At 55.3% G+C, this 22485-nt stretch overlaps 2 protein-coding genes across 10 annotated transcripts in view; one reads left to right on the top strand and one right to left on the bottom strand.

Moving 5' to 3' along the window:
- Positions 1 to 583: 583 nt before the first annotated feature.
- DEXI (Dexi homolog) lies at positions 584 to 14964 on the top strand. 2 transcript variants are annotated; one of them, XM_061152824.1, is made up of 2 exons: positions 584 to 1056; positions 14313 to 14964. In XM_061152824.1, the coding sequence occupies exon 1, from the start codon at positions 619 to 621 to the stop codon at positions 904 to 906; it is 288 nt and encodes a 95-aa protein (XP_061008807.1). In that variant the 5' UTR covers positions 584 to 618; the 3' UTR covers positions 907 to 1056; positions 14313 to 14964. The 2 variants fall into 2 exon arrangements, with proteins under 2 accessions (XP_061008807.1, XP_061008805.1); XM_061152822.1 differs by having other exon boundaries at positions 911 to 1056.
- Positions 14965 to 20204: 5240 nt separating this feature from the next.
- Positions 20205 to 22485, bottom strand: part of CIITA (class II major histocompatibility complex transactivator) — a 56222-nt gene continuing 53941 nt past the window's right edge. For all 8 annotated transcript variants that reach the window (XM_061152816.1, XM_061152819.1, XM_061152814.1 and 5 more), the window contains 2 exons: positions 21526 to 21632; positions 20205 to 20980 (listed from right to left, as the gene is read on the bottom strand). In XM_061152816.1, the coding sequence (XP_061008799.1) occupies positions 21557 to 21632 (76 nt within the window). In that variant the 3' untranslated portion in view covers positions 20205 to 20980; positions 21526 to 21556. The remainder of the gene's footprint in view (positions 20981 to 21525; positions 21633 to 22485) is intronic.

Genomic DNA, 22485 nt, shown 5'->3' with positions numbered 1-22485 from the left:
GAGCGCGGGGAAGAGGGCGGCGAGCCAATGAGCGCGGGGATGGGGGCGGCGAGCCAATGAGCGCGGGGCTGCTCCGGAGGCGGTGCTCGGAACGCGACCTGGAGGGCTACGCGGCAGCCGCAGCCATGGGCGCAGCGCCTTCGCGGGCGCCGGGCGGGCTCAAGGAACGGCCGGGAGCGGCTGAGGAGACAGTCGCCGGGACTGGTCTTTGACGCTGAGCCGCGGTGGGGAGGGTGCCCGCAGGCGCCGCGAGGGCCAGTGAGCGGGAGCGGGGAGCATCGGAGGAGCCCCGGGCAGCCGCCGGCCACTTCGGGAAGGGGGTTGGGGGGGGGGGGGTGGTGCCTAGCCTGACCGCTGGAAAGGGTCGACAGTGCGGTGTGGCCGCCTCTGCGGGTGGGGTGACCCGCCTGACACCTCTCAGGGGCCGGGGCGCGTCCGCAGGGGCCGACTCACATCTCTTGAGGGGACGCCGCCGGGGCCCAGGGCTGCCTGGGCCAGCCCCGGGGAGCCCCTGGATGGCTGAACTGCCCCCGCGCCGGCCGCCCGGGCGCCGCAGCGGCTGAGCTCGCCGGGATCGCCGGGCCGCCGCCGCCGCCCGCCGCCCTCGCCGCCCGCTGCATGCCCGGCGCCCGGGTCGCGGCCCACCTGGACGCTCTGGGCCCCCTGGTCCCCTCCGTGCCGCCGCCGCTCTTGCCCTCTATGTTCTACGTGGGCCTGTTCTTCGTCAATGTGCTGATCCTGTACTACGCCTTCCTCATGGAGTACATCGTCCTCAACGTGGGCCTTGTCTTCCTGCCCGAGGACATGGACCAGGCGCTGGTGGACCTCGGCGTGCTCTCCGACCCCGGCTCGGGCCTCTACGACGCCGACTCGGAGCTTGATGTCTTCGATGGTTACTTGGAGTAGGCTCGGCTGCCGTCCCCCCGCCGCTCTCCCCACGACCCGCAACCCTCAACCCGGACCGGGGCCCAGGTCATGCCGCTGCTGTTGATTGAGGGCACCGCCTGGCCAGGGATGGGACCCCCAGGACGAGGCCCGCTTCGGCCGCCAAGGCCTGTAAGTGCCCTCTCTGCGCAGGATGAGGGCGGGCTGGGGCGCTGGCGAGGAAGAGGGAGGCAGCCCAAGCCGGACACACACCCCTCCCCCAAGCCTCTGATTTCCCAGTCCAGATCTGTTTGGATGACGGGAAAGGCTGGATTTTTCTTAGGCCCTTAGTTAGGGTTGGAAGGCTTCCCCTAGCGAAGATGCCAGCTGTGAAGAAGGGAAGGGATGCAGGACCCAAGTGGCTTCCTGGTTAGCCATAGTAGCAACTTCACAGCTTGGGGAGAAAGCTTTTGCACCCAAATCCGTTTGAGGCAGGCCTGTCAACTCCTCCCCCCTCCATCCTTAGCTTGCCTCGATGGTGACCTTGCCTTTTGGGATACTCCACTAGTCCTGGAAGAATGAAGACTTGCAGTGTTAAAAGAGGGAGGAAGCCAGGCACGGATCACCTTTGTCCTACGGCCCCTTGGAGGACTGGGTGGGGACTTAGAGCAAGGGTTCCCGGCTGACGCTGGGAGAGGAGAAACCTCCTTCAGCAAAGAACCCTGTACTTCCTGTGGCATTGGTTTGGCTGCTGTTTTGGAGTCAAGTTTCAGGGCGCCCCAGCTCATCAGTTCCGCAGCTCGAATCTGCAGGGGCTGCCAGTTTCGCAGGCTGCTTTCACAGACGAGGCCAGCTGGGGCTTGGTGCTGCGGTGGCTTTGCTTGCCTGCTGTGTTTGCAAGGCAAACTCAGGGGGCTTGGGGACCAGCAGGAGAAGGAACTACAGAATCCTTGCACTGAGGTGTTAAAGCCCTGCCTCTGGGCTGCCACCAGAAAGCTGTGTCCGGCCCCACCTTGTGTGTTGGTGGGAGGGAAATGAAGATCCAGCAAGGAGGAAGACGTGGCCAGAGTCACGGCCGGGAAGAGAGGCAGCAGACGTAGATGAGAGAGGCTCTGGTGAGGGTTCAGGGGGCATGCAGGCGTTTCTCAGCTGAGCCCCTCAGCTGGGTGTGCCAGGCACTGTCCCGAGTGGCAGGGGACACTGAGGTGGTGGGCAGGGGCTCCTTTTGGAAAACGGGCACTAACGCCAGTCACCCTAAGCATGCTGCGTTTACTCCTTCCTGTTGCCTATGTTAGTCTAGATGACCATAGTCAGAGGCTGATGCATGGTGGGCAGGACATAGTAGCAGTGTCAACCTGGGGGGCTGACAGTGAGATTTCTTTGAAGAAAGCTTTATTTGAGCTCAGGGAGACCTTAGCAAGAGCCAAGTGCCTGGTGGCGCATGTGTCGGCTGCTCTGCATACCTATCCAGTTGGCCGGCCTGCCTGCCATCCATCCATCGATTTGTTCTTTTCTTGAACAGATGTTTACCCAGTACCTAGTGCGCCTTGGTGAACACAGTGAACAAGACAGACTCAGACCCAGGCCTCTTGGCACTTGGTGAGAAAGACAAGCAGGTTCCCAAACAAGGCTGTGAGATAAAGTTTTGAGAGCTACAGTAGAAAGGCGTGACATCCCCTATTGCGTTCACTACTATTTCCTTGCTTAGAACAGCTCCTGGCATCTAGTAATTGCTCAGTAAATGCTTGGATAAGTGAAACAGAGGACTGGGAGATGGGCTGCTTCAGGCAGGGGGTTCAGAGAAGGCCTCTCTGAAGATGTGACACCTTTGAGCTGAGCCCTAAATTGATGGAAGGAACCGCACGTGATGATCTGGAGAAAAGCAGTCCAGGCCTAGGGACCCACTAGTGCCAAGGTTGTGAGGTGGGAGAGAGCTGGTTCTTCCAACAACTGCAAAGGAGGCCAGTGTGACAGAATAGCCCCAGGAGAGGTTAGTGGGGTGGGCGGGGCCAAATCCTTTGGGACCTGGGATGCCTCGGCCACAAGCAATGTGAGGCCATCAGAAGGTTTTAGGCAGGGTGGGACACAATTCCGGTCCACATTTTGCAAAGATAACTGGTGGTTGTGGGCAGGATGAGCCATAAGGGAAAGTGTGGAAATTGGGAAGCCAGTTAGGAACTGGTTAGTTGCTCAGGCCAGAGGTGATGGAGGCTTGGATGAGGCAAAGTTGGTGAAGATGGAGAAACACAAACAGAGCAAGAATGCCTTTTGGACGTAGAACCTATGGGATCCACTCAGAACCTGTACTGAGTGTCAATATATACCACGCCTGGTTCTAGGCCTGTTGTGTATTCACTCATTGGGTCATTCAACAAATGTTAGCTCTGCCTGCTCTCACAAGTTCGATCCCTGGGTGGGGAAGATCCCCTGGAGGAGGAAATGGCACCCCACTCCAGTATCTTTGCCTGGAAAGTGCCACGGACAGAGGAGCCTAGTGGACTACAGTCCACAGGGTCGCAGAGTCGGACGCGACTGAAGCGACTGGGCACGCATGCGCACAGGCTCTCCTGCCGCGCCGTCGCGGTCCCGCGGTGAATCCCCGCCCCCAGCCGAGCTTTGGACTTGCAGCGGTGCAGCTTGGCGAGGAACGTCTTATTTTATCTCTTCACCACATCAACTGCAACACTTGCCATTCCAAATGAAAACATTGGCACCCTCTGGACCAAGACGCGAAGCCCAAATGCTTCGGCATACTTTGCAGCCAACACTGTTTGAGCAGAAACACCAGGAAGTGTATCTCAAGGACACCCTTGCAAAGCTTTCCAAGTGACAGGGCCTGACTCGGGCGGTTGGGGAGGCCCGGGGCTGTGGGAAATACTGGTGCCTGGAGAAATGGTGGGAACCAGGCACTGGGTGCCTTCTTGCTCAGTCCCAGATCCATGCCACGGTGGCCTACGTCCCAAAGACGGGAAGCCCAGACTCCATTTGGGGAGGGGTGGCTAGTAGCAAGAAAAGCCTGTGGGAAAGATGAAAGGTGATCTGACTGCACCTACTCTCCTGGCCCCTTTTGTAAGCAGAACACCAGTAGTCAAATCTTGCTCCTTCGTGCTCTTTCTCAGGTAGACACAGTCTCCTGTTACACACAGGCCAATCCAGGAAACACTGACTAAGGATGTGGGCTCGCCAGGCATGGGGGACTAGGGTGATCTCAGGATGAAAGGTGCACTCATTTTTGCTCCCTCTCTTTTTTTCCACATTACTCAGTTTCTCAAATATTTGTTGAGCACCTATTTAAGGAGGCAGTATTAGGCTTCCCTGGTGGCTCAGTGGTAAAGAATCCACCTGCCAATGCAGGAGACTCAGGTTTGATCCCTGGTTTGGGAAGATTCCCTGGAGGAAGAAATTGCAACCCACTCCAGTATTCTTGTCTGGGAAATCCCATGGACGGAGGAGCCTGGCAGGCTACAGTCCATGGGGTCGTAAAGTACCTAGACTCAAGATAACCTAGGTTCAAATACCAATCCTAGTTGTGACCTTGGGCATGCTACAGTACCTCCCCAGGTGTCAGATTCCTCTTCTGTAAAGCAGGGATCATAATCTGCTACATTTTGAGGATTGAATGAGATAAGATGTAAAGCTCTTAGACCTTCCCCTATGTGTGTGACACATGAAAGTTAACCACTATTATTGTACACTCAGGCCCTTGTGAATGTAAAAACCTGCATGTACCCTCAGGTATGCATATTTATATCCCATGATGAGCAAGACAGGCTTCCCTTGTGGCCCAGCTGGTAAAGAATCCGCCTACAATGCCAGAGACCTGGATTCCATCCCTGGGTCAGGAGGATCCCCTGGAGAAGGGAACGGCAACCCACTCCAGTATTCTGGCCTGGAGAATTCCATGGACTGTGGAGTCCATGGGGTCACAAAGAGTCAGACAGGACTGAGCAACTTTCACTTTCTCTTCTTTCATGAGCAAGAGAGGACTGGCTGCCTGAGTGCTGGGCAGGTCCGGGTCTGGACCACCAGGACAGACTTCCCACTCTGCCTGGCTGGCCCAGGACCCTCGAGAGGCCTTTCCTGTCACCCCGTGGTCTCTAATGGCCACCCAATCTGGAGAGCCATGGCTGTGGTTTTCCTTGAATATTCTTCGTTGCCCAGGAACGGGGACTGGGGACCAGGCGCTCCTTCCCAGGAGAGAGGGCTGCTGCAGCTCGCCTGGGCACTGGGGAGAGTCCTCACGTCCCAGCGGTTCCACTGCGGAGGCAGCTTAGCTGGATTGATTTGTCCTGGTTCCTGATGAAAGCAGCCTCTGCCTGCCAGCGCTCTCGGTGTGGAGGGAGAGGAGGTTCTCTGCGCTGGAAATAGAGGGACTGGAGAGCATTGCTGCCCAAGTCAGCAGGGCCTGGGGGAGGCCAGGTTGGGAGCTAAGGGTAGGCAGACCAGGTCTGCTTATCACAGGCTTTCCCGGCTGGCAATGTCCTGAGTGCTGCCACAGCTGCCCCTTCCTGACCCGCCTGCCCTGGTCTCTTGGTGGCAGTCTGTGGCCTGTGCCATGAACAGAACACTCAGGCTGGGCATCTGGCTTCCCAGCTCGGAAACCCAAACCTCCCTTGGGGATGCACACGATAGGTTCAGATGGTGGGAGGGGCCGCTCTCTCCTCCCCAGGTGGAGCTCTGGGGAGGGGTGGGGGGGGGGCAGGTGGGAGGAAGACAAGTGGTGGTGATGCGGGTTGATGGGTGCGCCCCCAGGCCCTGCTGCCTCTCCAGCTTTCTGAGTCCCCCTGGGAAGTGTGCTGGCTGCCCCACTTGACAGGAGAAGACCCCCCATGTGTCCCAAGACAGCTGAGGTCCCGGGGGGCCCCATTCCCTCACACCCGAGTTGTGCAAACGAGATTTCATCCGAGGGAAACCCTCATAGCCCTTGCCTCTGTTTCTTGAACTAAGAAATGAAGGGCTCCTGTCAACTTGACCACTGTATTCCTGGTTTATGTGCCAGCCTCCCCTCCTGGGAAACCAAGACCACAATAAAAAGGACAGGCAGCCGCATCCCCCATGTCTCAGAGAAAGAAACTGAGGCCTGGAAAGGGGGGGGGGGTAGTGAGGGACCAGGGGTACAAAGCTGGCAAGACAGCCAAGCCCCCGACCCAGTGCTGAGGGAGGGTGCAGAGGGGCTCCCAGCTCCCCTCCTTGGCTTGCCAGGCCTGCCTCATATGTTCTCTTGGTCCTTGGTCTGAGTTACTTTTTTTAAACTTTATTTTGAAATAATTTCACAATTACACAAGTTGCAAAGAATTCCCATTTACACTTCATTCAAATTCACCAAGTGCATCCATTCATATTTGCCATGCTTGTTCGTGTATACAAAATGCTTACTCAATGTGCACATGTATGTGTATATGTATACATGCTTCCATATATGTGTATATACATGTGTACATGTATGAATATTTTTCTGAACCATTTTGAAAACAGTTTGCAGATACTATGTCTGTTTACTCCTAAATATTTCAGTGTGTATTTCCTTTGAATGAAGGCATTTACTTAAATCATCACAGTACCACTGTCAAAATCAACAAATTTAATGTTGATGACACTCTTAGGACCAGTCTGAGCTGTGACTGCTCAGATTTCATCAGTTGTGCTGAGAGTGTCCTTTCACAGTAAAGCAGGGAGGCTGGGGAGGGAGCTGAGGTCCAGGATCCAATCCCAGGTCGCCCTTGTCATCCCTTGTCATGTCTCTTGTGCCGTCTTACAATCCCTCGGCCTGTTTCTTTCATGACATTGACATTTTTGAAGCATGCGAGTCTGGTAATTTGTAGACTGTCTCTCGGTTGGGTTTGTCTGATGTTTACTCCTGAGTTTAGATTCAGATGGTGTACTTTTTGGCAGGAATACCACAGGGAAGTGAGCATGTGTCCTGAGTACATCGTATGAGGAGACACATGATGTCTGTCAGCCTCATTACCGGTGATATTAACTGACCACTTGCTTAAGGTCTTCCCTGCTGCCTGTCTCCATTGCAGAGTTCCTGTTCCTCCCTTTATAGTTTATGGTGAAGTATGTTTGTTCCAGAGCTTAATTTCTTAAAAATCTGCCTTTTTCATGTGAATTTATTTTTAAAAGACGGTTTATGTCACTGAAAAGAGAAAACCAGCATCATTTGGCATGGATAAAAATACCAAGTGCCAAAGTCATTAACTTCTGGACAAATACTAAAGCCAACTAAAGGCACAGGGCCCTCAGCTCTTGGTTAAAAAGTCAAGTTAGCAACTGTCATGTGATGAACTCTAGGATCAAAGTGGAACTTTCTTCTCCAGGTAACCATAAGGATTGGCCAGGAACCAAAAAGTCAGTCCCTGGCTCCCTGGGTGTCTCCCAGGTTTCTCCCAGGCCATCTCCATGGACCCCCTAAGACTGGTGCATAGAGACTTTGCAGTCAGATTTGGGTTTAAGTCCCAACTGGACTAGGCATTCACCTCTCCAAGCCTCAGGTTCCTTCTCTGTAAAATGGGGAGGATAGTGGTCCCTGTTGAAGGGTTCAAATCTGCCTGCCAGTGCAGGAGATGGAAGCGATGAGGGTTCAATCCCTGGGTCGGGAAGATCCCCTGGAGGAGGAGATGGCAACCCACTCCAGTATCCTGGCTGGGAAAATCCCATGGACAGAGGAGCCTGGCGGGCTACAGTCCAATGGGGATCAGAGAGTCAGAGATGACCGAGCTGTGAAAGCAGTTGAAGGGCTCTTGCACGCCAGGTGAGATGGTGATGGTCCCGCAGTTGATTCTTGATCAGTGATGCCATCGGTGGTGGTGGTGTGTCAGACCCGGAGCAGGTCGGCCCAAGAAGCCTTCTCCCTTCTCGAGCCCCCTTCCTCTGTGGGGGCCGGTTGCCAAGGAGGGCGTGTCTGTTGGGCAGCCTTTGAAGCCGTCCGAGCGTGGTGATAACTGGTGCCCAGTGAGCCAGGTGATGCTGGTATCCTCGTAGCTGGCAGCCCCTGACCCAAGCCTGGGGGTGGCTGGGACCTGCTTCCAGTGTCAGTCGCCCCCTGAAGGGGCAAGGTCCATTCCTGGGAACCCTTCCTGCCAGGGGCCTTGGCTCCGTGGTTGTAAGTAACTGCATCTCCAGTTTCCCCTGAGCGTCACCCCATGAAACAGGTGGGGCAGGGCTCATTAGCTCCATTTGACAGGGCAGAAAACTGAGGCTTGGGGAGGCTCAGGGACTCGCCTCAGACACCCCGCCGTGAGGGGGCTGCGTGGCGCCTCCTGGCCACACTCCCAGTGCTCCCCCTCACAGGCGGCCCGGGAGGCAGTGCGCACGCCGAAGCCTAGTGCGAAGCCTAGCGCGGGCTGGCTGTGGATGCCCTGCCCCCTCTCAGGCACTTGCTGCTTTGCACTTTGGAGCAGAGGAACCTGGCTCAGTCTCCCTTTTTGCAGGCCAGGAGTTTCTAGCTAGAATTAATGGTCTCAGCATTTATCTGTTGCTTTCTGTTTATGACAGATGATCTTGTTTTTTTTCATTCACGATAGTGACATAAAGATTGCTTTTAAAATTGTGGAATTTGCGGGGGAGAAAACTGCAGTAGTTCAGGTGGTTCTTGGCTGTGGAGGGACTCAGAAGGCCTCGTGGAGCCTGGGGCGCAGGCCAGCTGGAGTCGCTCCTGGACGAGGAGTTATCACAGGACCTGTGGTTGAGGGGCGTCAGCCGCCAACACAGAAACCAGCATCCAGACACTCTGGAGAAAGGGGCCAGGACCCTGGCTTCCCCCAGGAGCCTAGACCCAGGCAGACAGGCGAGGTCTCCTTCGCCCTCCCGCTTCTGGCCACGCACTCATCCACCAGCCATGGCAGAGGCCTTGCTGTGCGCGGCCTGGTGCTGAGATGGCAGCGGAGACCCTGGGCAAGTCATAGCCACTGGTGTCTGTCTTTATGGCTTTAATTGGCTGGTCGGTACGTGGAGAAGGAGGAATGGGCAGTGGGTGCCCAGCAGGCAGGGCCTTTTGGAGGAGGGAAGGGTTACCCCTTTAGAAGGCCCCTTGCAACGAGGAGACCCCCATTCCCACCCTGTGTTTTCTAGCTGAGAACAGGTGGGGATATGGAGGGGAGGGGCCGTGTGTGCTGAGTATTGCAGGCATTCCACCAACACAATTTCATGTAATCCTTGTAACAAACAGCCAGCAGTTTGTTTCAGATGGGGACACAAGCCCAGAGAGGTTAGGTGACTTGTCTGAGGTCACACAGCTAGGAAGGGGCAGAGCCTGAAGGACTCGAGACTGGCCAATTCTGGACCTCACCTGGGCTATCCCAGAGGAGCAGGAGAGTGGGACGGCCAAGCTGCACAGAGAATCCTCTTCCAGCATGTCCAGAGCATCACCCCACCAGCACTTTTAAGACACAGATCTCAAAGCATCTCCGCAGAGATACCAGACTGAGACATTGCTTGTTAAGATGAATCAAGCACCCAACTATCATTCTAATGACAAGCCAGTCAGCCAGCCATTCCTTCTGTCCAGCTCTGGGGAATGGCCTGGAAGGAAAGGTTACAGTTTCAGAAAGAGAAAATATCCAAAGCCAATAGCTGATGAATTGTCGGTCATGCTTTAAGGATATCAGGAGGTGGGAGAACCTACTGCCTAGATTCTCTAAGCTACAGCCTCAGGATGTTCTCAGCCCGGGGTTTCTGATGCCAGAGGAAAGAAATGAACTAGGTGCCAAGGCGAACTGAGAAAGACGTTGCGGTCAGACCACAGAGGTTCAGATCCTGTCTCTGCCATTTAAGAGCTGTGTGACCTTGCTTGGTTAACTTAACCTCTCTGAGCCCCATCTAAAACTCAGGGATGATGGTCCTACTTGGCTCCACCCTCTGGGGTTGTTTGAGGAATAAATGAGCTAAGTCATGATTTGCAGTAGATAGTACAAGGTGAGCACAGGTGCTTGATAATTTGTCAGCTGGTTTGCTGTGAGACCAGACTTGCAAGTCAACCGAGGAGGTTGGTCTGTTAACAGCAATGATGTGTGGCACAGATGCGAGGAGCCAGGACATCCTCCCGCCAGCAGCAGAGGCCTGGGGCCACGCCTCTGTCCTCAGTGTGCTGTGTGACTTAGGACAGGTCACTGCCCTCTCTGGGCCCCTTCATTCTCTGGAGTGACCAACTCAGATCAGGGTCTCCCAAACCTCATATGACACCATCAACAATTTTTGCCACATTTGCTTGCCTGAACTGTTATCTGAACTGTTATTTATGCAGTTAACACAAGTTAAACATACACTTAACAAGTGTTAGTTGTTCAGTCATGTCCGACTCTTTGTGACCCCATGGACTGTAGCCCGCCAGGCTCCTCTGTCCACAGGATTCTCCAGGCAAGAATGCTGGAGTGGGTAGCCATGCCCTTCTCCAGGGGGTCTTCCCGATCCAGGGATCGAACCCAGATCTTTTGCACTCCAGGCAGATTCTTTATCATCTGAGCCACAGGGGTTATGCAGTTACTGTCTTCAAACCAGAGGCTCTCTTTTTAAAGTGAAATTAATGTGGTGGAAAGAGAGGATCTTTATGGTCTTACTATCAGAAAGGGAAGACTGGCATCATTCTCCATAAATAGAAGGTGACCCCGCAGATGAACAATGAGAACAGAGGGTGTTAGTGAATTCCAGCGGGAGCTGGTGCCTGAGCTTATTCCTTCCGGAAGTTAGCACATGTGACAGAGTCTCACTAGCCAGACTGACACTTGCCTGGGACTCAGGTTGTTTGCAGTCGTGAGCATTGGGAGGGGAGTGAGGCCCTGTTCCAAGTGGGGGTCCCATGTTCTCTAACAGCCCTTCCCCCAAATCTGAAATGGGCTCAAGTTCAGTCCCCTGCCTTGGAGAGTGTGCAGTGAGCCCTGGTAATGGTGAATTGGAATAAACAATTCTGCTCTGCTTTCCTGGATGCCAGAGGTCTGGGGAGCTCCACACTGACTGCCACAGGGAACCCGAGTCCCCATGGGGGAGGGAGGTCTGCAGAAGGTGGGCTCCTGGTGGGACGGGAGGGGCACTCGTGAACACTCCTGGAGGATGGAGCTCTCCAGTGCTCTGGTTGCAGCCCCAGCTTCCCCTCCGGCCTGCCGGGTCCTGGGTCATCAGTGGGAGCTGGGGACGGTCTCTGAGCGGTGGAAGGCTGTGTTCCTAGCTGAGCTGTAGGAGGTGACTCTGCCGAGGACACGAGAACCTGACCGGATGTGGCCCCTGCCAACCTTGCCGTGTCTCCCCCAGGGCTGGGCTTCCCAGGCGGCACTCGCAGTAAAGAACCCGCCTGCCATTGCAGGAGACGCAGCAGATGCAGGTTCGATCCCTGGGTTGGGAAGAGCCCCTGGAGGAGGGCATGGCAGCCCACTCCAGTATTCTTGCCTGGAGAATCCCACGGACAGAGGAGCCTGGCGGGCTGTGGTCCATAGGGTCGCAGAGAGTCAGACACGACTGACGTAATTAGCACGCGCGCACTCATGACCAGCCTTCAACCCTTTTCCACCCCAAACCAACTATAGGAGGTTCTGAGACCTGGTCACCAGTCCTCCCACTATCTGGCATGTCCTTCATACACACCTTTCCCCAGACTCTGGGCTCCGTCTGTTCCCTGTGCTTCCTCCTGGGTCAGTTACCTTTGGCTGCAGTTGCTCCCTAGATGTGTTTCAGAGGCAGAGACTACACTCATCTCAGGGTCCCCAGTGCCCAGGTCAGGCCTGGGCATACATAAGGCATGAGATTATGTAGTGTTTAAAATCTCCAGTGGAAAAAGTCCTGGAGAGCTGAGCATCCTTAAAAAGTTTCTTACTCCGTCTGAACCTTAGTGTCTTCATCTGTAAAATGGAATCATAATAGTACCTAACTCCTGGGGTGTTAGGAGGGTTGAATGAAATGACCCGTGTGATGCTCCATCTCAGGCGTGCAATCCCCAGGAGCTGACCCTGGAGCAAACAATTCCAGTGCACATTGTTTATTTGGAAGGTGATCCAGGGGCTTCCCAGGTGGCACTAGTGGTAAATAACCCACCTGCCAATGCAGGAGACATAAGATCTTCCCCTGGGTCGGGAAGATTCCCCTGAAGGTGGGCATGGCAACCCACTCTAATATTCTTGCCTGGAGAATCCCATGGACAGAGGAGCCTGGCGGGCTACAGTCCACAGGGCCTCAAAGAGCTGGACACGACAGAAGCAACTTAGCATGCTATGCCCAGGAATTAACTGATGTGGAGTGGGGCGGTGAGACCGGGAAGGAATGTATCATCTAGCAGGTCACCTCCACGGCCCTGGGCTCAGTCCTGCTCAGGAGCTCTGGGAAGCAGTGTAATGGAGAATATAGCTCTGAGTTGCTCCAGCCGCCACACAAGAGCTGGGATACTGAAAGGGTGAAAGTGTCAGGCTCTCAGTCATGTCTGACTCTGTGACCCCATGGACTGGAGCCCACCAGGCTCCTCTGTCCATGGGATTTCCCAGGCAAGAATACTGGAGTGGATTGTCATTCCGTTCTCCAGGAGATCTTCCCAACCCAGGGATAGAACCCCAGTCTCCTGCATTGCAGGCGGATTCTTTACCACTTGAGCCCGCAGGGAATGGGGTATTGATTCCCAGCTTTCTGGCCTTCACCAGTTGGAAGGCAGCTCTGGAAAGATATTGGCTCTGCCTGCACTTGCAGCCTGGAGCCCAAGCAGGCTCTGGAGGCAGAGAGGCCTCAGGCAAAGAGGCGGGTTCCTGCAGCTGGAAGCTGCGAGGTTAGGGTGCCTCGGGAGGGTGAGTGGACTGGGTTGGGTGCAGCACCCACACTCTGCCTGGGGCTCATGGTGCAGAGTAAAAGCTCAGGAGGGGGTGCCTGCCCTGATCGTGACTGTCTCCATCTTTGTCACTATTCCCGTGCCAGCCTCGCCTCCCACAGTTGAGTAACTTCAGGCAGGTCCCAACTTCAAGCAGGTCTGAACCTCTGTTTCTTAACCTATAAAGTGTGGAGATTGTGGTTCTCAGCGGAAGCAGTTCTGCCCCCTTGGGTGGCCCTAGGGAATGGGGTGAGGGGGCATTTTTATTGTTACCTTTGGGACCAAGGATGCTGCTGTACACCCCAGAACAAGCCACCTGCCATGTCAGAGAATTGTCCTGCCCCAAATATCAGTAACTCCTGATGAACAAGAATACGTCTTGTGCTATTACATATGTATTACATGTATAATAGTGCATGTTAGTAACGTATAAGTTTTAAAAATTATTATTTTCCTAATACTTATTTATTTGGCTGCATCAGGTCTTAGCTGGGGCACGTAGGATCTTTGTTGCCCAAAGCATGTGGGTTTACTTGTCCCACGGCATGTGGAATCTCAGTTCTCCAAGCAAGGATCGAATCCATGTCCCCTGTGTTGGAAGGTCAATTCTTAACCCCACCAGGGAAGCTCCTAATGTATGAGTTTCATGTGATGCTTGATGACATTTGCGGAAGTAGTCGGGGCTGACATCAAAGGTGGTAAGACTCAGAACTGGGGCAGGACTTGGGGCTCTAGGGGGGTGGGCGTGGGAATGTGGACCCAGAGAGAGAGCTGGGGCAGGAAAGGAGGACCCGCGGGGAGCCAGGTGGGGAGGACAGCCTGGGAAGATGGGCCAGGCGGGGCTGCTGGGTAGCTTGGCTGTGGCCACAGCCTTCCTGTTGGCGACCAGGCATCTTCCCGGCAGGGTGGGAGCTGCTGCCAAGCCCTGCCCACTCGCTGGAGCTCATGTCAGCCAGCTGACCCCAGGCGACTCTGAGCAAGCTACTCTCCTCCTTCCTCAGGTCCTGAGATGCCCCTCCTGGGGATTTTCTGCCAGGAGTGAGACAGTCCTACCTCTCCCAGGTGAAACCACTGCTTCTCCAGCCTGGTGCTTAGAAACCAGACACATTCATTAAAATTTTTTAATAAAAAATCATAGGGGACTTCTGTGACAGTCCAGTGGTTAAGACTTCTTCCAGTCTAGGGGGTACGGGCTCAATCCCTGGCCGGGGAGCCAAGATCCCACATTCCCCACCTTTTGTGCTCAGTCCTGTCCTAACTCTTTGCGACCCTATGGTCTGTAGCCCGCCAGGCTCCTCTGTCCGTGGGATTTTCCAGGCATGAATACTGGAATGGATTGCCATTTCTTCCTCCAGGGGTCGAACCTGCCTCTCCTGCATCTCTTGCACTGCAGGCAGATTCTTTACCTCTGAGCCACCAGGGAAGCCCTAAGACTTCACCTATCTCCTGGCCAAAAAAACCAAAGCACCAAACAGAAGCAATATTGTAACAAATTCAATAAGGACTTTAAAAATGGTCCATGTCCAGAAAAGAAAAAAAAAAAATTACAGAACAGCATTGCCAGCCTAAGGTTGAGATTCCTGGTGGTTCCCCAAATTCAAACCTCTTGATGGATGGGGGCAGGTCAGTGCTTCCGTGCTAGTAACGCCCCTTTGTCCCTCTTTGCCAGGCCTGCTCCCCTCAAAAGCTCCGTGCCAACAGAGAGGTTCCCGTCCGGGCCCAGAACGGTGGGACAGAGAGATTGAGAAGGAACGCTAAGGTCCGGAAGGCACATGCCCCTACCCGAAGGGTGAGGCAGGGGTGCCCGGAGACCTCGCCCGCCTGCGGCGTCGTGCACACAGCCTCATCCTGGCTTCTGACCTTCTGCCTTCTCAGTGGATGTTTACACGAACCCAGCCAGAGTCAGCCTCCCTGCTTTCCACCCCCGGCTGCGTCTGCTTACCCCACTTAACCTTCGGAGAGAGAGGACACGTCATACAGAAAAGCGACTCCCAGCTCTGTTTGATGCCAGTGGAGCTCTAAGCCCTATGGGGTCTGTCCCGAGGCCGGGCTTAGATGCAGCGACTATTTCCGAGAGAGTGACTCAGAAGGAAAAGAACACCTCGGGGGCTGAGGGTGGGGTTTGGACTCATTCATTTCAAGTTGTTTGCTCGCCATCAAGTTGCCAGAACTGATACATTGTGCCAAGGGTGGGTCAGCCACCCCTCCGGCCAGAAATATTTTTTGAAAATGTGAGTGGTATGAATACTTGACTTCGATACCTGTAAAAGCAATACTTAGGAGGCTAACTTCTTTCAATTAAAAAATGTATGCAACTCCAACCCCTCGGGGCCCTGCCTTTTTTTTTCTCCTTTGAGATTTGGGAAGGGAATCCTTACACAGAACCTCTGATAAAAGGGCAGAAGAGTCAGGACCTCCTCAGTTGGAGATCCAGTGGGGCTTGGAGGGTCTATCCAAGCTGGGCTGGTGTGGGAGTCCCACCTGGGCACCCTCCTGGTGTCCACAAGCCTCTGACAAGCCAGGACCCACCTGGGGTGTGGTGGGAAAGGCCTGATGGCCAAGCTGAAAATCAGGCCTGAATCCCAGAGAAGCTGGAGGTGCGAACAGAAGACATCTGAGAAAAGGGGGAGCGGAAGGAGGGAGACATTTCTTTGGGGAAGAAGCCTAAAGGGAAAAGCAAGTGTTTAAAAGTGCATGGACAAGACTTCCCTGGCAGCCCAGTGGTTAAGACTCTGCTTCCAATGCAGGAGATGTGGGTTGGATCTCTGGGTTGGAAGATTCCCTGGAGAAGGAAATGGCAACTGAAAGGTCGGGGCATGCCCCGGGAAAGTGCTGCAAGGCAAATTCCAGAGGCTGGCTAAACTTCCAGGGGCTGGCCCCCTGCAGCCTGGTCCAATCAGGTACCAACATAGAGCCCTCGGACACTGACCACCGCTGTAGCCCGCGCTTTCTTCCTTATATGAAAAGACCTGGCTTGGACGCCGACCCTGGCTATAAAACCCCTCCCCACCCCTCATATCTCGCAGACTCCCCTTGTCTCCTCACTCACCCACCCCCGGGAGTTCTGCCCGAGAGCAACGCTTAATAAAGGCCTTTACCACCAGTCCTTAGAGGCGGCTTTTTCCCTCCTGCGGCGTTTCCTAACATCTGGCGCCCAACGTGGGGCCCGAGATGAGGGCCCCTGGCACTCGCCGTTGAGGCCCCCTCGAGCTCCACTGCCGCGGAAGCCTCGGACCCAGGCGGCTGACCAACCCCCCGGACGGCAGGATACGGAGTAAGTCCCTTCGGCTTTGGGGCCTGCAGTCCTTAACGACCACCTCCTAGGGCCCCGTAAGGAGTGCGCACTTACTGGGCCCTCCCGGTCACCAGCTGGTGGAGAGACGTCCCCAGCAGCTGAGTAGACATCCGGCTTCGGCCTTTCCGGTCACCAGCTGGTGGGGAGACGTCCCCAGTGGCTGAGTAGACCTCCGGCTTCGGCCTTTCCGGGTCCCTGTGGTCGTGAGGAAGACGTTCCCCACGACTACACGGACCTCTGGCTCCCCTTGACTCGTCCGAAGACGTTCGGACAGCGGGGGTTGCCTCCACGCCCCGTGGTCGTCATGGGATCGACAGCCTCCAAACCTGATCCCCAATACTCCACCCCCTTAGAGTGCCTGCTGGCTAACCTGCAGACTCTAAGGCTAAAGAGAGATATCCGCCCCCAAGCAGCTCACTTTTCTGTGCTCACAGGCCTGGCCTCAGTATTCCCTAGATAATGGCTCACAATGGCCAGCCACAGGGACACTAGACTTTGATGTCCTCCGTGATTTAGATAATTACTGCCGGAGAACGGGAAAATGGTCTGAGGTCCCCTATGTTCAGGCCTTTTGGGCGTTGCGCTCTCGCCCCTCCCCCTCCTCTCCGGCCCCTCCTAACCTCTCCCCCTCTAACCCTACTCCGGCCTCTTTTGTTCCTGTTCCCGCCCCTGAGGCTTCACCGCTGGCCCCAGATTCTCCGGCCCTTAACCCTATCTTGTATCCTCCCCTTTCTCCCGTCACTCCCCCCTTTTCTCCGGTTAGCTCCCACACTCGCTCCCATAGCAACCCTCCAGGAGCCTCCCCTCCCCCGAGCGCCCCCCGGGAGCTCAGGCAGTTCCTGACACCGACCCTGATTAGAACTACCAGGAAGGGGGTGGCGGCCAGCTGCGGGTACGCTATATGATAGAGTGTCTCCTCGATGGGATGGAAACGTCCTCTCATAATGTAGTAAACCTCCTCAAACTAGATGAGGTGACTCAGGGGCCCGATGAAAACCCAGCCATGTTTCTTAATCGGCTGACTGAGGCCCTTGTTCAATACACCAGACTGTCCCCTGAGTCCCCCATTGGGGCAGCTACCTTGGCCAATCATTTTATCTCCCAATCCGCACCTGATATCCGAAAAAAAACTGACCAAGGCCGAGGACGGCCCTCAGACCCCTATTCGAGACCTGGTAAAAATGGCCTTTAAAGTTTATAACGCCCGTGAAGAAACTGCTGAGGCCAGCCAAAGGGCAAGGCTCAAGCAAGAGGCCGAATTTCAGGCAAGCCTCCTAAACCAATAAACCCAGGGCTTAGTAGCAGCCCTGCGGCTGGCGGCGGGCTCGGGGTCCCAAAACCCCACTCCGGGGGCCTGCTTCAAGTGTGGCCAAGAAGGACACTGGGCCAAGATGTGCCCCAATCCGCGGCCTCCTTCCAAGCCATGCCCGTTGTGCAGACAGCGAGGACACTGGGCTAGTGACTGTCCCCAGGCCTCTCGGGCCCTGACCTCTAGGGGCCGGGGACCAGAGCACCCCAGGGAGACCTCCTGCCCTCCTCCGGCCTTCGAGCTGCTGAGCTTCGACAATGGCTGACGTCGCCCAGACTCGGGAACCCCGATAACCCAAGCCAAGCCCAGGGTAACGCTCCAGGTAACGGGTAAAGTCTGGTTAATGCGGGGGCTACCTATTCGGTCCTTCCCTCTTTCGGGGACACTTTACGTCCTTCCCAGGTTTCGGTTGTGGGCATTGACGGCCAACCCTCATGTCCGCTCCAAACCCAACCACCACCCTGTCAATTAGATTCCTGCCTATTTACCCACTCCTTTCTGGTCATCCCCTCCTGCCCTACTCCTCTCTTAAAAAAAAATATATATATACTCTCACAGATCTCCCTGCAGGTGGCTACGGCCCTGGACATCGACTGGCATCTCCACATCCCCTATCGGCCCCAATCATCAGGCCTAGAACAAAGGCGCAGACAGCTCCAAGAAAGCCCCCTCTGGACCGGACTCAATGGGTCCAAGAAATAGCGCAGGCTGCGACCGGACGGGCCATGCTCCTAACAGCTTACACTCGACTCAGTCAAAAAGACATAGACCCACCTCACAATCCTGCATAAGCTGACCTTTCGTCCCGGCTGGCCCCTACCCCTCGCCGCCCCCGTTCAGCAGGAAATAGCCAGAGAGAACCCGCGCCCCTTGTCCTATAACAAAAAGGCCGGGATGAAAGGTCGGGTATTAGTATGTTGAGACATGCCCCGGAAAAGTGCCGCAAGGCAAATTCCGGAGGCTGGCTAAACTTCCAGGGGCTGGCCCCCTGCAGCCTGGTCCAATCAGGTACCAACATAGAGCCCTCGGACACTGACCACCGCTGTAGCCCGCGCTTTCTTCCTTATATGAAAAGACCTGGCTTGGACGCCGACCCTGGCTATAAAACCCCTCCCCACCCCTCATACCTCGCAGACTCCCTTTGTCTCCTCACTCACCCACCCCCGGGAGTTCTGCCCGAGAGCGACGCTTAATAAAGGCCTTTACCACCGGTCCTTAGAGGTGGCTTTTTCCTCCTGCGGCGTTTCCTAACAGCAACCAGCTCCAGTATTCTTGCTTGGGAAATCCCATGGACAGAGGAGCCTTGGTGGGTTACAGTCCATGGGATAGCAAAGAGTCAGACATTAAAAAAAAAGAGACATGACTAAGCGACTGAACAACAACATATATATATATATATATATACACACACACACACACACACACAATTTAAATGCCTTAAAAAATAAATAGGACTTCCCAGGTGGCACAGTGATAAAGAATCTGCCTGCTAATGTAGAAGATGCACGATACATGAGTTTCATCCCTGGGTCAGGAAGATCCCCTGGAGGAGGAAATGTCAACCCACTCCAGTATTCTTGCCTGGGAAATCCCATGGACAGAGGAGCATGGTGGGCTACAATCCGTGGGGTCACAAGGAGTCAGGCATGACTGAAGACCCATCCACGCACACATCTCTCATTTAAAGTCATCACTATGAATAATTATAGCCTCTGATCTCATTTTGTCACCTGTGAACAGATCAAAAGCAGTGGGGATGATCATGCCCACCTCGCCTGATTGAAGGGTGCTATGGATGCCTGGATCAGAAGGAGATTCTTCCTGTGGTTGCACATGTGGGAGTTCCGTGGAGTCCACAAAGCCCACACGTGCAGGGACCCCATGAGGGGTGATGCCCCGGTACAAGGCCAGAGGCCCTTAGCCCCCAGGGCGTGTGGGGCCTTCCTTCCTTAGGGGGCTTCCCCTAAGGCGGAAGGCACCACCTTTCTGCCAGGACGTCCAGCCAGACAGCACGATCAGAATCCCTCTGACGTTCTTGACCCTCAACCCCTACTTGCTGGGAAGAGGGGGAGAATCTGGGAGCCAGGCAACCAGACTAGGGCACAGGCAGCTCCCACAGCCACCAGGAGAGAGCCAAGCTGTCCCAAATCAGGGTTTCTGACCAAGCAAGCCACGCTCCGGTGAAAAACACCAACCAACCTGGCAGTTCTCTTTGTAGACAGCAAAGCTGCCAGGTCCCTTCCAGGCTCGCCATGGCCAGGGCCCAATGCCAGCTCAGCTAAGCAGCGACTCCCAGGATAGAGTGGCGGGGCAGAGGCAGAGGAAAATACAGGGTAAAGCTCACAGTGCTTCAGCCTTGTTGACTGCCGAGTCATGAATTTTCCAATGAAGGGTAGGAAGCCGTAGAGAAAATCCTTTCCCCAAAGATAGGACTGGAGCCAAAGTGGACTCTGCTGTGTGTGTTGGGCTGGGTGGGTGAGTGGGGGTGGGAGGCTGAAGGGGTCTGGGGAGGGGAGGAGAGCAAGGGTCCTGGTCAACTGGCCGTAGAATATGGCAGAAGTGATGCTGCATGACAACCAAGGCTGGCTTACAAAAAGGACACGATTTCTCACCGTGGTCTTTGTCTCCCCCTCCCAACCTCTCTTCCTGATGGCATGATCACCCTTCAACCCAGCCTCCAGGCCGTGAGGAAGCCCCCACATGGAGAGCCCCCGCCCCACATCCTTAGAGGTACCGAGGCCCCCAGTCAGCATCAGGTGCCAGGCTGACCTGGAGCCGGGCAGAGAGACGAGCAGTCCCCGCCAAGCCCTGCCCAAAAGACAGATGTTTAAGGGCAGAATAAATGTTGGTGCTGTTTTAAGCCACTACCTTTTGAGGGTGGCTTGTGATGCGTTAGCTAGCCAGAAGAGTGTGCACCCCAAATTTAGTAATCACAACATAAACACAGGACCTGCCCGTGGGATTAAGTGACAGATTTATATGTAGTGGAAAAAAAACAAACAAACAAGAAATGGAGGCAAAAAGGCAAATGTGGTCCAGGCCATGGCCCCGCCCCTCCTCCGTTAGTGTATATGGTCATCTCTTTACCCGCAAAAGAGTGCATCTGGCCAGGCCTAGCTTTGGCCTCGGCCAAAACAGTCAGTGCAAACCAGTGAGTCCCAGAGACAGAAGGCAGCTGCCGAGAATTTCCAGTGGTCGCGCTTTGGGAAATGAACAGGCTGGATGATGCTCACAGGCATCCTTGGAGCCGGTCCTGCTAGGAGAGCAGCGTGGAGATGTGCTTTCCCCCCAGGCCACAAGGGACCTGGGCAGGCGGATATGTGGCCGCCTCACCCATCCCCCCGGCCTTGGCCACGGCTGTCTGCAGTGTCCTTTGGGAATGCCTCAGGGATCCCGGGCATTCAGCAGCGGCCTGGATCCACGGCCTGGATCCACAGCCTGGATCATCGCAGGATGATTCTTGGGTCCAGCTGCTGCAGGTGCTCCTGGACGCCCACCTGCCAGAGCCGCGGTGGCTGAGCGGGGCTGACATCCACCCAGGGAACCAAGGGGTCGGTCCGCAGAGCAGGCAGTGGGTCCTCTCTCCAGCTGGGCAGGAGCCGACCCTGAGTCACCGGGGTTGGGCATCACAATGCCACGTCCCACGGGACACAGGCCGAGAAAAGCCGTGTCCCCAAAGCACCAGGCGAGGGTCCAGTACGGTCGGTGTCCTCGGAGAGCGTGCTGTGGGAGGCTGGGAGCGGGGAGACGAGGAAGCTTTAGGACAGGGCAGGTCAGCACACGGCGAGAGCGTGGTCGAGCCCGGGGATGGGAGGGGTGCGGGGATGGAGGAGGGGACATCCCAGGTCGGGGCGGGGGAGGGGGCGCATGGAAGCGAGAGGACAGTCACGTGCACAGAAATCGGTAGAATGAATTCCTCTGAGGACAAGGCCGAGCAACAGGGCAGCCCGAGGACTGAGATAGCAGCCAGGCTAGCCGGGGCATCCGTGAAGGAAGACCCTCCAAGGCTGAGGGCCGCGGGGTGTGCACGCTGACCTGCCTGTCCTTCCCCGGGACCCCAGACTTGACCACAGGGAGGATCCCCAAGGCCTAAGCCCTCAGCACATTTAGAGGACATCCCAGCAGAGAAGGAGGCGGGGGTAGGGGGGCGGCCGACAGAACATGGGTCCAGGAGGGGTCACCCAGCTCCTAGCCGCTGCCCCACCCACCGTTTCCGGATACTGACTTCACGGGACCCTGTCCCTGAAGCCCCCCGGGGCCCTCCCCTCCCAAGCTCACCTCAGTTCCCTTTTCCCAGCCACAGCCTGGATCATCGCAAGATGATTCTGGGGTCTAGCTGCTGCAGGTGCTCCTGGACGCCAAAGGGGATGGTGGGCGTCCACATCCTGTGAGGGGGCATGGCACATGGAGGCCAGCTCAGAGGTTGGGGGTGGTCCGGAGTCCCCAAGGCAGGCTGCCTCCAAATTCCTCCTCCCACCCAGCTTAGTGTGGGGTCACAGGGACACCAGAAGTCTAGTGACCCCCCTCCCTTTTTAAACTTGATTCTGCTTCAAGGAGATAGTGAAGGACAGGGAAGCCTGGCGTGCTGCGCTCCCTGAGTTCGCGAAGAGTTGGACATGGCTGAGTGAAGGAACCACAACTGTTGAGAACTTTCTGTGTGATCTCAGAAAGGTTCATTAACCTCTCTGTGCCTTATTCTCCACATCTGCATAATGAGTCTTCCAAGAGCCGCCCTACTCTTCTTAGAAGATGTGAGTGATTATGTAGACAACAGTGCTTTGAAAGATTATCAAGTACAGTATTGGACACTGGACATCATAGTGATGTAATAATAAATAAGTCTGAATCATATGAAATTGACAATTGTATAGGTCAACAGTGGAGGAGGGCGTAGCAACCCACTCCAGTATTCTTGCCTGGAGAATCCCCATGGACAGCGGAGCCTGGCGGGTTACAAAGAGTCGCAAAGAGCTGGACACAGCTGAGCGACCAAGAACAGCACAGCACATAGATCAACAGATAAAAGCGATTTCGTATTGTTCGGCTTACTATATTGAGTCTTTCCATGGACCAGACACTGTCTTAAGTATCTTGACTAATTTAGAACCCACAAAACTGCTTCAGACTAAATATTATTATCACTCCCGTTTTACAGATGAAGAAACTGAGGCCAGGGAATTCCCTGGCAGTCCAGTGGATGGGACTCAGCGCTCTCACTGTTGAGAGCCTGGGTTCAAT

This window comes from Dama dama, chromosome 10, assembly GCF_033118175.1.
Source record: "Dama dama isolate Ldn47 chromosome 10, ASM3311817v1, whole genome shotgun sequence".
NCBI lineage: Eukaryota > Metazoa > Chordata > Mammalia > Artiodactyla > Cervidae > Dama > Dama dama.
Note: the sequence above shows the minus strand (reverse complement) of the source record. Positions and strands in the feature narration are given on the sequence as shown.

Bases quoted from the DNA above. Each gene is read 5' to 3' on its own strand.
- DEXI (XM_061152822.1), top strand. From the start codon at position 976: ATGCCGCTGCTGTTGATTGAGGGCACCGCCTGGCCAGGGATGGGACCC. The intron at 1,057-14,312 runs GTAAGTGCCCTC...CCTCTTTGCCAG, and splicing joins CGCTTCGGCCGCCAAGGCCT to GCCTGCTCCCCTCAAAAGCT.